This window comes from Lygodium microphyllum, chromosome 22 (assembly GCF_053477565.2).
Source record: "Lygodium microphyllum isolate KBCC chromosome 22, Lygodium_microphyllum_v1.1.10, whole genome shotgun sequence".
NCBI classification, from domain to species: domain Eukaryota; kingdom Viridiplantae; phylum Streptophyta; class Polypodiopsida; order Schizaeales; family Lygodiaceae; genus Lygodium; species Lygodium microphyllum.
In genome coordinates, this window is record NC_141156.1 from 104,299,822 (window position 1) to 104,314,877 (window position 15,056).

At 49.2% G+C, this 15,056-nt stretch overlaps 1 protein-coding gene across 7 annotated transcripts in view; it reads left to right on the top strand.

Moving 5' to 3' along the window:
* The window catches only part of LOC148017460 (uncharacterized), a 259,801-nt gene that overhangs the window by 222,766 nt on the left and 21,979 nt on the right, over window positions 1-15,056 (top strand). For all 7 annotated transcript variants that reach the window (XM_087663480.1, XM_087663484.1, XM_087663481.1 and 4 more), the window contains 3 exons: window positions 12,613-12,886; window positions 12,983-13,060; window positions 13,202-13,405. In XM_087663480.1, the coding sequence (XP_087519606.1) occupies window positions 12,613-12,886; window positions 12,983-13,060; window positions 13,202-13,405 (556 nt within the window). The remainder of the gene's footprint in view (window positions 1-12,612; window positions 12,887-12,982; window positions 13,061-13,201; window positions 13,406-15,056) is intronic.

The window sequence follows — 15,056 nt, forward strand, 5'->3', positions numbered from 1 at the left end:
GAGGCGCAACCAAGCAAGCCTTTTTCTTGCAGTGTCCCATAGCATACACAAGCGGTTGCGATTCATTGCCCGGAGACTGGGAGGGACCAGAACAGTGCCCACCGCGGCCATAGCATCCTTCAACAGTGGCCAATAAACGGCCGGGCAATTTTCCACTTCTACCCACACAGGGCATTCACGTTGCAGCAGACGCTGAAAATCTGCCATTGGGCGCCATGGAACCACATGAACCAAGCGGCGTTCAAAAAATAAAGGCAGTTTAGACAGGAGAGCAGCACGGTGCGTCTCTGATTTCAACAGAACCTCAAAAAACCCTCGGGAGCCAACAAAAATCTCTTCAACACATTCCCCTTGTAGCAGACTGTGCAGCCACTGGCGAATACGGGAAAGCAACGGGATTCGACCAGTGAAGAAGAGTATCACAGCGCGATCATAAAATACCAAAAAGGAGCGTAGGACAGTTTTTGGGTCCACGGTGGCATTCAGAACATCATCAGGTGCTGAGTCAGAAAAGGCTTCCTGATTATGTTGAACATAATCACCAAGCAACGTGTTGGCAAATTCCAGCAAATGCTCCCAATCAACATCCTGAGAGTCCAGCGGATCGGAAGCAACCTGAGCATAGGAACGATCCGGAGGAACACCTATCTCTTCCGAAGTATGCTTGGTACGTTTACCCGCAGGCTGAATGTCGGGACCAGGGGGCATCTCTTCGTTGCACGGAACCATGTCCTCAGGTTCCTCGGCATCTGAATCCGGGACAACTGCTGCCACTGTTTGGTCTATGAAATCCAGATCCAAACCAGCCATCGTGTGACGATTTGATCTTGAAGGAGGACTACAAGTCTCTCTCTCTCTCTCTCTCTCTCTCTCTCTCTCTCTCTCTCTCTCTCTCTCTCTCTCTCTCTCTCTCTCTCCTCTCGTAAAAGGTAATTGTATTAATTACGAAAAAAAATACAAGATTACTTGATTACAAAATACATGACGACAATGCAAGTCATCATGCGACGAGGTGCTAAGCACTACAAGTTACAATTTCATGGCAAGGATGCGGAGGAAATTTCCATATGCCAAGGACGGAAGTCCTCCGTAGAGAGCAAATCAGAACGATGGAGAAGAGCTAACTGCCAATACAAGAGGCCCTTAAGCCTCACAATATGTCGTTGAACATTATGGGCTGAGTCAAAAAGAAAAGCATTCCGAATGGTCCAGTTATGCCAACAGCCCCAGTATCGAAGAAAGTGATACATGAGCTTCATATGTGGCTGTGCAGGAGAAGGGTATTTGGGCTGACCCAAAACCCAATCAAAGGGGCGCAGTGTGATACCAACCACCCCTTGCCAAACAGCCGACAAAAATAACCAGACCTTCTTAGCGACGGGGCAGGAAATAAATCGGTGGCGAGCGGTTTCCATAGTAGTGGTGCAAAAGAAACAGGTGCCATTGGAGATTCGTCGCTTGGAAAGAGCCGAAGCAAGTGGAAGACCCCCAATGATCACTCTCCAAAGAAAGACTTTATATTTAAAGGGCGTCTTGTTGACCCAGCCCTCCATCACAGTAACCCTCCACCAGGAGCGAGATTTACGCAATCCCCATAAAGCATTCGCTTTAGTAACTAGCCATTGATTATCTTTAATCAGGAGATGATACACTTGATTAGCAGAAGCTTTGCTCAAAGGCAGCCGGCCTTGTAGGTCCCAATCCTGCCAGGGATGATCCAAAGCAAGAGCAGGAAAGGTTGTCTGTTCTGGAGCACCGTCACGAGCTGTTCCCATAAAGGCATATATCCACGAGGGATCCGGAAAATCCTCCTAGCAGTACGAAACGAGATAAGCACATTGCGACTGGCGAGGGTGGCATCCGCAACTGAAGACAAGCCCAACCGTGCCATCCGGTTGAATTGTGGTCTAAGCTCATGTTTACCTTCCCACGAAAGTAGACGCGAAACTGCCAGTAATTCCAATTGAAAAGAGTTAGTAGCCAGGCGATCCTCCGTTGGGTGCCACTGAGCCTTTCGAAGGACGTGTTTCCAAGAACACACCAAATGAGTAAGCAGCGATGAAGAAGAACTGGAAAACCGCAAATCCGCATTAAGAACGTGCCACCAAGAACTCCGGAGTCGGGTATTGCCATGTCGAAGCCCATGACCCTCAAGGAAAGAACGGGCGATAGCGACCCACGGATGATGATCATCGGGGCACATGGCGCGGAAAAGGGACCAACGGAGTGCCTGCATGTGAGTTTGGGCATCTAAAATAGCTCCGCCACCCATGCTTTTGGGGGTGCACACATGCGACCACGAGATCCAGGAAATACCTGCCTTCAATGAGTCCTTCTTCCAGAGGATGAAGCGAATAGACTGAGTGAGAGCATTCAGAGTCGTAGGAGTCTAGGGCAACAATGGCAAGAAATATGTGATCATTGGCAGCATAATTATCTGGGCTACTTTGAGGCGGACATGAAAAGGCCAGGCCTAAGACTTCCAATACATAAACTTGGCCATCATCTTCTGAGAAATCCACTGCAAAAACTGCTTTGGGGGAACATCAACCCCCAATGGGTATCCAAGATGCCTGACAATGGAACCTCGAGGAACAACCAGACCTTGCCAGTCCAAGGACTGCAACTCCGACTCCGTGCAGCTTAGAATGGCTGATTTGAGCGGATTGATACGAAGGCCTGACGCCTGGCCAAAGAGACCCCAAACATCCAATGCTTTTCGGAGGTTATCGTTGTCCGCACGCAAAATCATAAAAGTATCATCCGCTAGGGATTGGCTAATGAAATGTTGCCCTGTAGGAAGCGACAAACCGGCCAACTGGAAAGAGGCGGCCATATGTGATAACATGGAAAGAACTGGATGTGTCGCAAGGGCAAAGAATAAAGGGCTCAAAGGGCACCCCTGTCTGACAGAACGGGCAAGGGCAAATGGCTCAGTAACACCTCCGTTCAGCATGATTCGCGAAGACGCCACAGCACTAATGGTGTAGATCAGACGAGACATCCGAGCACCAAAGCCCATAGCCGACATAAGGTCAGCAACAAAAGACCAGTCCAGATAGTCAAAAGCCTTTTCCAGGTCCAGTTGAATCAACACCACCTCCTGATTAGAATGCCGGGCATAATCAATGGCCAATTGGGCATTCAAAACATTGTGTAGAATATTTCGGCCCTTAATGAAACCGTACTGGAGAGGGTGCACAAGGGCAGGGAGATGCTTATGGAGCCGATTCGCCATTACTTTGGAAAAGATTTTGTACATGGAACCCATCAAAGAAATGGGGCGCCAGTGTGTCAACTTAGATGGCGAAGGAACTTTTGGAAGTAGTTTAATAAGTCCTTGTTTCCATGAGGGAGGCATCATCCCCGTTTCCCACACCTGCTGAAACAGAGCCTGCAATGGTTTCGCCAGTTGGGTAGCGAAGGCTTCAAAGAACTCATTGGTGAGACCATCCCAACCCGGACTTTTATCTTTGGGCAAGTGTAACAAGACATCCATAACCTCTGCTTCACCAATATCTGACTCCAGAGTAGCTTGCATGTCCTGGGGTAACTGATTGCGGACCAGGTCATAAAAGACCGAACGGGCCTGAGTAATTTGGGCTGAAGGAGGAGAAGCAGAACCGAGAAGGTCACAGAAGTAATTCCTGCACATATGCACAATAGTCTGTGGATCCAGGATAAGGTGGCCTTGTGCATCCTCGAGTCTGGTCAAATTCTCTCGAGCAGGAGAGGCATGGAGGGCTCGAAAGAACTTGTGGGACTGACATGCACTATCTTGCAACGTCTCTGTTAGATGTTGCAATTTGGCCTGCTGATACGATTTTAACTGGAATTCTTTAACAAGATCGGCCACCCGCAAGGCCAGTGCAAGCAGAAATGCATCATCCGGAGTGTCCATCAGCAGAGAGCGAACCTAAAGCAGCAGGTCCTCCGCTGCCTGTCGACGGCGCCGACAAAGAGAGGCATGATAGATCCCATATTGCCGAGCAACCCGCTGCACATTAGAGAGCAATCTGTCAAATGAGGCAGTGCCCTGAGAGGAAAAGTCCAAGGAGAATCTGTCAAGCAGTTGTTGCATATAGCCCTGAAAAATTGTATGCTTTAAGTAGGAGGAGTTGAAACGCAAAGGGAGTCTCTCCAGAAATTGCTTGAAGGGGGCAATGGGTTGTGCAAGCAACTCGAACTGCAGAGGGAAATGGTCCGACAAGGCATATTGCTGCAACACTTTTATTTCGAGCATCTCAGGCAGAAAATCATCATCCTGCATGATATATATGCGGTCCAACCGCGACCATGTTGTGGCATACTGGGCTGAATGGAAAGTAAAGCCTGGAGAAGAGGGGTGTAGCCAGGACCAAAGATCTTGCTTAAGAACAGCAAGAGCCAAGTCGTGCCACATACGACTTTCCGGCGCATCCATGACCGAGTGCTCCGATGTAGACTGGGAAGAATCAACACACATATTGAAATCCCCCATGAAGAAGCCGCGTCTGCCAAGTGACAAGGAGGTCTGCAAAGTCTGCCAAAGCTCCCGGCGAGATAACGAATCATTTGGAGCATAGAGGCCAAGTAACCATAGTATTTCCCCTTCGAATAAGATTTCGACCACCAAAAAGCGGCCATGAACATCATTTTTAATAAGAACCGGCTGATATTTGGCATGTACAATCATGAGCACACCCGAATAATGCATAGCCTGTGTTCCTGCATAGAACAAACGAAAGCCATGGCAATCCACAACTTTACCGGCGTCACTGTGGCTCTTGTGCTCAACAGCACACAGGACATTCCACTGATTCTCATACAATGCAGTCCACATGGCATGTTGCTTGTGGCGAGAACAAATTCCTCGCACATTCCACGTGGCTATTTTCATGTGTATACAAAACACAATCAGGTACGAGGCACAGCTTGCCTCGATTTGACTTTGTCGGCGAGAATGTCCAGGACTCCCTCATCCAAGAAATCTGCCAACACCGCAAACGAGTTCTGAGGAACAGATTTGGAAGTTGAAGGCATATCGGCTTGCTTGGGGTTGGAACGTGGGTAACGACGGTCCCACGGAGTAATGACGTTGCCTCTGGTATCAAAAGCCAGCTGTGCAGGTGGACCCTTGAGACGATCCGAATACATTTTCCTGGCGAGCTGGTGGCGGGGAGCTGAAGAAACCATAGCAGGAGCAGAGCACTCTGACGACATCATTTCCTTCCTGCGCATATATGTTCGCATGGAATCGTGTGAGGTAGAAGGCCCAGTACTTTCCATGCCAGCACCAATCCTGTTGCCTTTTTTGGCGCGTGCTTCAACCCAATCAGTTGCACGGGAATCCAGACCCGAAACCTGTTGTTTACCTTTGGCCAGAATGTGGGACGGGTGGGTAGGATCCAGCGGCGGACCATCACACACCATATCTTCCATGGGCGGAGCAACATGAGCTGTATCTGAAACGTGTTGTTGCTCGGGGCATTCAGCCATAAAGTGCCCCAACTGTCCACAGGAAAAGCAATGGCCAGCAAAATTGCCCCATTTCAAACGAAAGTGTAACGGATGCATGCCGGAGCAATTGAGGCGTAACCATGCAGGCCGTTTCCGTGCAGTATCCCATAACATGCACAAGCGGTTGCGATTCGCAGCCCTGAGACTGGGAGGGACTAGAACCGTGCCCACAGCGGCCATAGCATCCTTTAATAGCGGCCAATAAACAGCCGGACAATTTTCCACTTCTACCCACACAGGGCATTCACGTTGCAGGAGGCGCTGGAAATCTGCCATCGGGCGCCATGGAACCACATGAACCAACCGACGATCAAAAAACAAAGGCAGTTTAGACAGAAGAGCAGCACGGTGCGTCTCTGTTTTCAAGAGGACCTCGAAAAAGCCCCGGGATCCAACAAAAATCTCTTCAACACATTCCCCTTGTAGCAGACTCTGCAGCCATTGGCGAATACAGGAAAGCAGCGGAATGCGACCGGTGGAGAAGAGTATCACCGCGCGATCATAAAATACCGAAAAGGAGCGTAGGACAGTTTTTGGCTCGACGGTAGCTTCCAGAACATCGTCTGGAGCAGAGGCAGAGAAGGCTTCCTGGTTGTGTTGAACATATTCACCAAGCAGAGTGTTGGCAAATTCCAACAGATGCTCCCAGTCCACCTCCTGAGAGTCCACCGGATCCGAAGCAACCTGCGCATAGGAACGATCAGGAGTAATGCCTATCTCTTCCGGGGTGTGCTTGGTACGTTTGCCCGCAGGCTGGATGTCAGGACCCGGGGGCAATTCTTCAGTGCACGGAACCATATCCTCGGGTTCCTCAGCATCAGAGTCCGGGCCAAGTGCTGCCACCGTTTGGTCTATGAAATCCAGATCCAAACTAGCCATCGTGTATGATGAACTGATCTCACCGAAGGACTGACCGAGACTCTCTCTCTCTCTCTGTCTCTTTCTGTGTACCGAGTAGAGGGCACGCGATTCCGGACGCTGCCTCTCTGACGAGGGTCAGGTTTAGGGTTTCACAGGAGCTGGGAAACAGGGCGTCTGGACAGCTCCAGGAGCAAGTGCGACAGGCAGCAGCAGGCGTCGATGCAGCCCTCGACGATGGTGGACAGACGCAACTTGTAAAGGGGCTGAAATCTGGCAAGGCGCACCTCTGCCGGATGTGCGGGCGGAGCTAGGGCAGGGGGGGGCACTCGGACGAAGTGGTTTCAGCGGGGCCTTCAGGCGACAGCGGCGGGGCCTGCAGGCGACGGCGGCAGGACCTGCAGGCGACGGGACCTGCAGGCGGGACGACGGGGCCTGCTGCGGGACGACGGGACCTGCGGGACGGAACCTGCGTGACGACGGAACCTGCGGCGGGGCCTGCAGGCGAGGGCGACGGGGCCAACGAACAAAGGCTGGGCTGGCGCGAACAAGGGGTGGCGTCTGGCAGGGCATCAGGCAGCGGCGACGCAGACGAGGGCCGCAGCAGGGCGCGCCAGATCCTTCGATGGCAGGGCAGGACGACGCAGGAGCACCATCGCCGGCCGCGTTCCTCTTCTCTCTCTCCTTCCTTCTCTCTCTCTCTCTCTCTCTCTCTCTCTCTCTCTCTCTCTCTCTCTCTCTCTCTCTCTCTCTCTCTCTCTCTCTCTCTCTCTCTCTCTTTCTCTCTATGTAGCCCAGAGAGCACTCAGAACTGTACAGGACGCTACTTGCACTGCGAGATGATGAGACTCGCTCACCCTTCTCAGCACCACAGCTTGCAGAGTGGCGCCCAGGAGCAGCAGGACGTAGGGCAGATGGTTAGCGGGGCAGCAGATACAGCATACCTGGACGAGATGCTCTATTCGTGTAACAACCGTGAAGATTGGGGTTACAACAGGTCGGTCCTTCTGCAAAAGTGGGCGCATGCAAGCAGGAGAACCAGAGGACAGCCGGATGATCGAGTCAGGGCAGGCATCTGCGACACGGCAAAGTGACGGGACAGTAGTCCATAGGCGTGACGAAACACCCAGCAGGTCCCGCAGGTCCGACTGGCGACAACAGCGACCAGCAACGGTCGCTATCACGACCCGCAGGTCAGATTGGCGGCGGCTGGTCAGACGGGCTCTCCTCCCGCCATCGCCTCTTCGTTCTCTCTCTCTCTCTCTCTCTCTCTCTCTCTCTCCTTATTCTTCTCTCTGGAGGCCGCCGACAAAGAGAGGCATGATGAATCCCATACTGCCGAACAACCCGCTGCACATTAGAGAGCAATCCTTCAAAAGAACCATTGCCCTCAGAGGAGAAGTCCAATAAAAATCTATCAATCAATTGTTGCATATAACCCTAAAAGATTAAATGCTTCAAATAAGATGAGTTGAAATGCAAAGGGAGTCTATCCAGAAATTGCTTAAAAGGTGCAATGGGTTGAACAAGCATCTCAAGTTGTAGAGGAAAATGGTCCGACAAGGCATATTGCTGCAACACTTTCATTTCCAGCATCTCAAGAAGAAAAGCATCATCCTGCATGATGTACATGCGGTCCAACCGCGACCATGTAGTTGTATACTGCGCAGAATGAAAAGTAAACCCTGTAGAAGAAGGGTGTAGCCATGACCAGAGATCTTGCTTAAGTACAGCAAGAGCAAACGCATTCCACACACAGCTTTCCGGAGTATCCATCACCGAATGCTCTGATGTGGACTGTCAAGGATCAACACACATATTAAAATCCCCCATCAAGAAATCCTGTCTGCCAAGTGACAAGGAGGTCTGCAAAGTATTCCAAAGATCCCGGCGGTATAAAGGGTCATTTGGAGCATAGAGTCCAAGTAACCATAAGATCTCTCCTTCAAATAAAACTTCAATCACCACAAAACGACCATGTACGTCATTTTTTATAAGAACAGGTTGATATTTCTCATGTACAATCATAAGCACACCAAAATAATGCATGGCATGTGTCCCTGCATAAAACAAGCGAAACCCATGGCAATCAACAACTTTTCCTACTTTGCCATGACTCTTGTGCTCAACAGCACACAAGACATCCCACTGATTCTCATGCAATAAACTCCACATGGCATGTTGCTTATTGCGAGAACAAATGCCTCCCACATTCCACGTGGCTATCTTCATATATATTCAAATAGAAGATCAGGAACGAGGCAAAGCTTGCCTCGATTTAACCTTTTTTGGTAGAATGTCAAGGACTCCCTCATCCAAAAAATCAGCCAACACGGCAAAAGAGTTCCAACGGGCAGATTTAGAGGTAGACGGTATATCCACTAACTTGGGGATGGAACAGGGATAACACCAATCCCATGGGGTAATCACATTACCTCTAGCATCAAAAGCCAACTTAGCAGGTGGGCCCTTCAGACCATCCATATATACTTTCCTAGTGGGCTGATTGCGAGGAACAGAAGAAACCATAGCATGAGAAGGGTGCTCTGACGACAACATGTCTTTCCTGCGTGTATAAGTACGCAAGGAATCTTGTGAAGCATTAGGCACAGTATCCGCCATGCTAGCATCAAACCTTTTACCTTTTTTGGCACGTACATCTACCCAATCATTATGACGGGAATCCAAGCCCGAAACGTGTTGTTTGCCTTTATCCAAAACTTTAGGTGGCTGGGTCGCATCCTGCAACAGAGCATCAAGCATCATATCTTCCCTAGGAGGCAAAACATGCTCAGCATCTGAAGTCAGTTGCTTTGCTAGACATTCGGCCATAAAATGCTCCAATTTTCCACATGAAAAACAATGCCTTGCAAAGTTACCCCATTTCAGACAAAAGTGCAAAGGATGCATGCCAGAGCAGTTAAGACGTAACCAAGCAGGCCTTTTCCGAGCACTGTCCCATAACATACACAAACGGTTACGATTCGTGGCCCTTAGGCTCAAGGGGACCAAAACAGTGCCCACAACGGCCATGGCATCCTTTAACAGTGGCCAATACACAGCCGGACAGTTTTCCACCTCAACCCACACCGGGCATTCATGTTGAAGCAAGTGCTGAAAATCTGCCATTGGGCGCCATGGCACAACATGGACCAAACGGCAATCAAAGAACAATGGCAGTTTAGTCAGTAGATCGGCACGATGCTTCTCGGATTTCAACAGCACCTCATAAAAGCCTCGGGGCCCAACAAAAATCTCTTCAACACACTCCCCTTGTACTAGACTTTGCAGCCATAGGCGAATATAGGAAAGCACTGGGATCCTACCAGTGAAGAAGAGTATAATAGCACGTTCATAAAACACTGAGAATAAGCGCAAAACATTTTGGGAATCCACAGTGGCTTCGAGAACATCTTCAGTTTCAAAGTCTGAAAATGCTGCATGATTATGTTGAACATAATCACCAAGCAGAGTATTGGCAAACTCCAGCAAATGCTCCCAGTCCACATCCTGAGAATCCACAGAACCAGAAGCAACCTGAGCATAAGAATGTTCCCGATGATCCTGATAATCCATTGTATCTTCCGGAGTATGCTTGGTGCGTTTGCCCGCAGGCTGGAAGTCAGGACCAGGTGGCATCTCCTCTGTGCAAGGAACCATATCCTCTAGTTCCTCTATTTTAGAATCCGGACCGGTCAATAAAATCCATGTCCAGACCAGCCATGTTGTATCACCACTTTAACAGCTCTCTCTCTCTCTCTTTTTTTTTTCGTAAAAGGTAATTGTATTAATTACGAAAAAAATACAAGATTACTTGATTACAAGATACATGACGACAATACAAGTCATCATGCGAAGAGGTGCTAAGTACTACAAGTTACAATTTCATGGCAAGGATGCGGAGGAAATTGCCATATGCCAAGGACGGAAGTCCTCCGTAGAGAGCAAATCAGAACGATGGAGAAGAGCTAACTGCCAATACAAGAGGCCCTTAAGCCTTACAATATGTCGCTGAACATTATGGGCGGAGTCAAACAGAAAAGCATTCCGAATGGTCCAATTATGCCAACAGCCCCAGTAGCGAAGAAAATGATACATGAGCTTCATATGTGGCTGAGCGGGAGAAGGGTATTTAGGCTGGCCCAAAACCCAATCAAAGGGGCGCAGTGTGATACCAACCACCCCTCGCCAAATGGCCGACAAAAATAACCAGACCTTCTTAGCGACGGGGCAGGATATAAATCGGTGGCGGGCGGATTCCATAGTAGTGGTGCAAAAGAAACAGGTGCCATTGGAGATTCGTCGCTTGGAAAGAGCCGAAGCAAGCGGAAGACCCCCAATTATCACTCTCCAAAGAAAGACTTTGTATTTAAAGGGTGTCTTGTTAACCCAGCCCTCCATCACAGTGACCCTCCACCACGAGCGGGATTTACGCAATCCCCATAAAGCATTTGCTTTAGTAACTAGCCATTGATTGTCTTTAATCAGGAGATGATACACTTGATTAGCTGAAGCTTTGCTGAAAGGCAGCCGGCCTTGTAGGTCCCAATCCTGCCAGGGATGATCCAAAGCAAGAGCAGGAAAGGGTTGTCTGTTCTGGAGCACCGTCACGAGCTGATCCCATAAAGGCCTATAACCACGGGGGATCCGGAAAATCCTCCTAGCAGTACGAAACGAGATAAGCACATTGCGACTGGCAAGGGTGGCATCCGCAACTGAAGACAGGCCCAACCGTGCCATCCGGTTGAATTGTGGTCTAAGCTCATGTTTACCTTCCCACGAAAGTAGACGCGAGACTGCCACTAATTCCAATTGAAAAGAGTTAGTAGCCAGGCGATCCTCCGTTGGGTGCCACTGAGCCTTTCGAAGGACATGTTTCCAGGAACACACCAAATGAGTAAGCAACGATGAAGAAGAACTGGAAAACCGCGAATCCGCATTAAGAACATGCCACCAAGAACTCCGGAGTCGGGTATTGCCATGCCGAAGCCCATGACCCTCAAGGAAAGAACGGGCGATAGCGACCCACGGATGATGATCATCCGAGCACATGGCGCGGAAAAGGGACCAACGGAGTGCCTGCATGTGGGTTTGGGCATCTAATATAGCTCCGCCACCCATGCTTTTGGGGGTGCACGCATGCGACCACGAGATCTAGGAAATACCTGCATTCAATGAGTCCTTCTTCCAGAGCATGAAGCGAATAGACTGAGTGAGAGCATTCAGAGTCGTAGGAGTCCAGGGCAACAATGGCAAGAAATATGTGATCATTGGCAACATAATTATCTGGGATACTTTGAGGCGAACATGAAAAGGCCAGGCCTGAGACTTCCAGTACATAAACTTGACCATCATCTTCTGAGAAATCCACTGCAGGAACTGCTTCGGGGGAACATCAACCCCCAATGGGTATCCAAGATGCCTCTCTCTCTCTCTCTCTCTCTCTCTCTCTCTCTGTGCAGAGGCGGGTCTGCTTTCTTTGTCTGTGCGTAGGGGCAGATTGCACGTGCCACAGCAAAATGTACTGTCTACAGTCTCTGCTCGTCAGTAATCTGCTGCCTCCTGGACACAGATCTGTCCTTGTAAAATGTCTATCTGTCTGTCCCTGTTACTGTCGTTTCCCAGCCTGTGCAGGGACGTATTCTGCAAGCCCCCCTTTGATCCTGGAAATTTTGCGATACGCTGGTCAAAACTTCCACGCTGCAGCACAGCACGATCACAGATAGGCAGAAGGTAGGTCACGTTGGCGGGCCAGGTAGGCAGTGTGCAGGTCACGATGGCAGGCGCCAGGGGCCAGCGCAGGTGACAGTGTCCATGATCCCCTCTCTCTCTCTCGCTCTGTCTCTCTGTCTCGTTCTTTGCCTGAGTCCTGCGCACACACGGGCCGCGCAGAATTGCGCAGGCCTGTGGGTGTGATGCTGCGCAAGAAGGCAGGGGCGCGAGGCTAGTATCAAGTCGCCTCTCTCTCTCTCGCTCATTCACTCTCTCTCACTCGCTGTGTGGCTGCCTCAGCCTGCTGCAGAAGCGGGGCAGAATAGCACAGGCGCAGGCCCGATAGAGCCAGCACACGATGTCAGGTCACTGCAGCAGAAGGGTCACGGCAGGTCGCCATCCATCTCTTCGCCATCGCTTCTCCCTCTCTCTCTCTCTCTCTCTCTCTCTCTCTCTCTCTCTCTCTCTCATGTATTTAGAAAAACAAAAATAGGCCATATGGTTTGGGCAAGCTGAAGTGTTAACTTGTTTTCTTTTGTGCAGGCTTCCTCTCTTCTCCTTTGTCATGCTAGTCTTTGTATTTGGGCAGGCAGTGCGTGTCATGGTAGACTATTGGCTTAAGATTTGGACAGATGGGAAACACAGTCTGCAGCCAGGAGTATATTTAGCAGGATATGTAAGCTTTGCTGTTGGAGCAAGTATATTCTCTCTCCTCAGGGCACTTTTATTCACACGTGCTACTATGTTTGGAGCTGAGAAAATGCATAATAAGATGGCAGAACATGTACTGCGGGCACCACAGCTTTTCTTTGACCAGGTATGCTACTTTCTCATCATCGTATTCTATGCTTTCCCATATAAAAACTTTGTAATGATGGTTTACTTTTTTACGCTTGCATTGCTATCTTTGCAGAATGTTGCAGGTAGGATTTTAAATCGGTTTAGTAAGGATCAGGCTCTAGTAGATGAATTGCTGCCTAGCACAGCACAGGCAAGTCACCGTGCTCTTCTTATTCTGAATAAGCAGTTGAAATGCTCAATAGATCAAATCACATATCCCATTTTGAAAGCATTTTCATGCAGCCAAGTAGCATAGGCATTGTTACTTTTTGTGACTTCAATTGTTCTGCAGCAATTCTTGGAGTGCATAGTTTCAAGCTTGGGGAACTTGATCATAATTGCGGTTCTACTTCCGTGGTTTCTATTAGCAATCCCTCCTTTTATTCTCATCTTCTTCTATATTCAACGTCATTATCTGGCAGTATCACGTGAATTGAAAAGGCTTGAAGCAATAACAAGATCACCTATGTATGCTCATTTTTCTCAAACCCTTCAGGTATAAGTAAACTATTTCAAATTCATAAACTAGTTCAGATTTTGATAGAGTGCATCCATGTGTATTGTATTTGTATTTTACATGCCTGGAAAATTTTTTTGGCACATTAGCAACACATGCTATTCTCATCTGACACTTGAAAATAAAGTTTACATGTTTCACTGGATTTATCTTCACAATGTTGCCATACTCGTGCTATGGAGAACTTTGCACTATACAACAAGCCTCTTTCTGCGTTATGTTGTAGGCTTCATTATAAAGTTTTTATGTCATCAATTTATTTTTTACAAATATTAATGTTAGATAAGACCTAATCATTCTCCATAGATTTAAGATGGAGAGACATTTACATGGGCACAGAGCTGGAGGTTCTACAGCAGGCAGTAGGATGCTAGAGAGGGGCAAAGACCAGGAGATAGGAGATTGATGCAGTGATCCCGTAGGATTAGCTGCCCCGTCCCCGCAAGAAAAAGACGGGGGGGGGGGGGCGGGGGGGGGGGGGGGGGGGAATGCAGCTAGGCGAGGGGTGGGCAGCACACTTTTCGCTAGTGGGCATAGGATTGCAGGTGGCATGCAGAGTCAACAGTGCCCCGCAGGCACCTTCTTTTCCATACAGGAGGGTGGCCAGCTAGCTCTAGACAAAGGACAGCAGGGTCTAGACTTCCCCAACATTCCTTTGAAGAGAAACAGAATCATAGGCCTCCAAGGGAAGACATGGTGGTTGAATCTACATAGTCTGGTCAGACATCCAAGAGTGGCACCTCTGGATTTGAGAGTGTCAGCCTTGGATGCATTGGATTGGGACCTAGGAGAGTGGCTCTGGCTGGCCTCAGCAGTCAGAGAGAAGTCACCGAGTTTCTTTGCTACACATGCAGCCTGACATGGACTGTGCCCCCCCCTCACACAACATTGAACAGACATTGGGAAGAGTATAGCACTGGAAATGCTTTTCGCTGGACCTTCTGGCAATGCCTATGGGGTTGTTGGTCGCCAAGGAGAGTATCCTACTTTTTATGGCTTATAGCACATGGGGGCCTAGCAATCAGGAGTTGGCTGGTCCAAATGCAGCCAGACGAAGTCTGAAAGCACCACTCACCACAACACTTCGAGAATCCAAAGAATTGCCTATGGTCATGCAAGGCAACATGGCTAGTATGGAGAGGAGGTCATTGACTAGTCTATCTAGTTGCGCCTAGCTTGCAGTGCATTTCATGGGGGCTTTCTGTTGGTAATGAGTTAGCCATAGCTGCCACTTACTGTATGAGAGAAGCGATACAATCTTCATAGTTGAGGTGGGCTCATGCGCCATGGTAGGCCTGTAGGTTTTGCCCAGCTGCCAGGTACTAGAGGCTGCACCGTCATGATCAAACATTCGGGAGATAATTGGGAGCCTCACAGGGTGGCACATCTAGGAGGCACACTGCCAAACAATTTTCAGCGGTGAAAGGCTTTTGATCTATGTTATTCTTGCAAAGCTCTAGTTATCCATCATCCACTCATTTTATGCCCACTGGGAGCAGATACAAGGTGACTCTTGGCACTGATGAGAACTTTGGTAGCAGGTCATTCACACTTGGGCTGGCCATGGCCTTTTTTCATGTTACAAGAGGGCTGCCCTCAGTGGTGCTACTTTCCCTCCCCACGGCTTCTA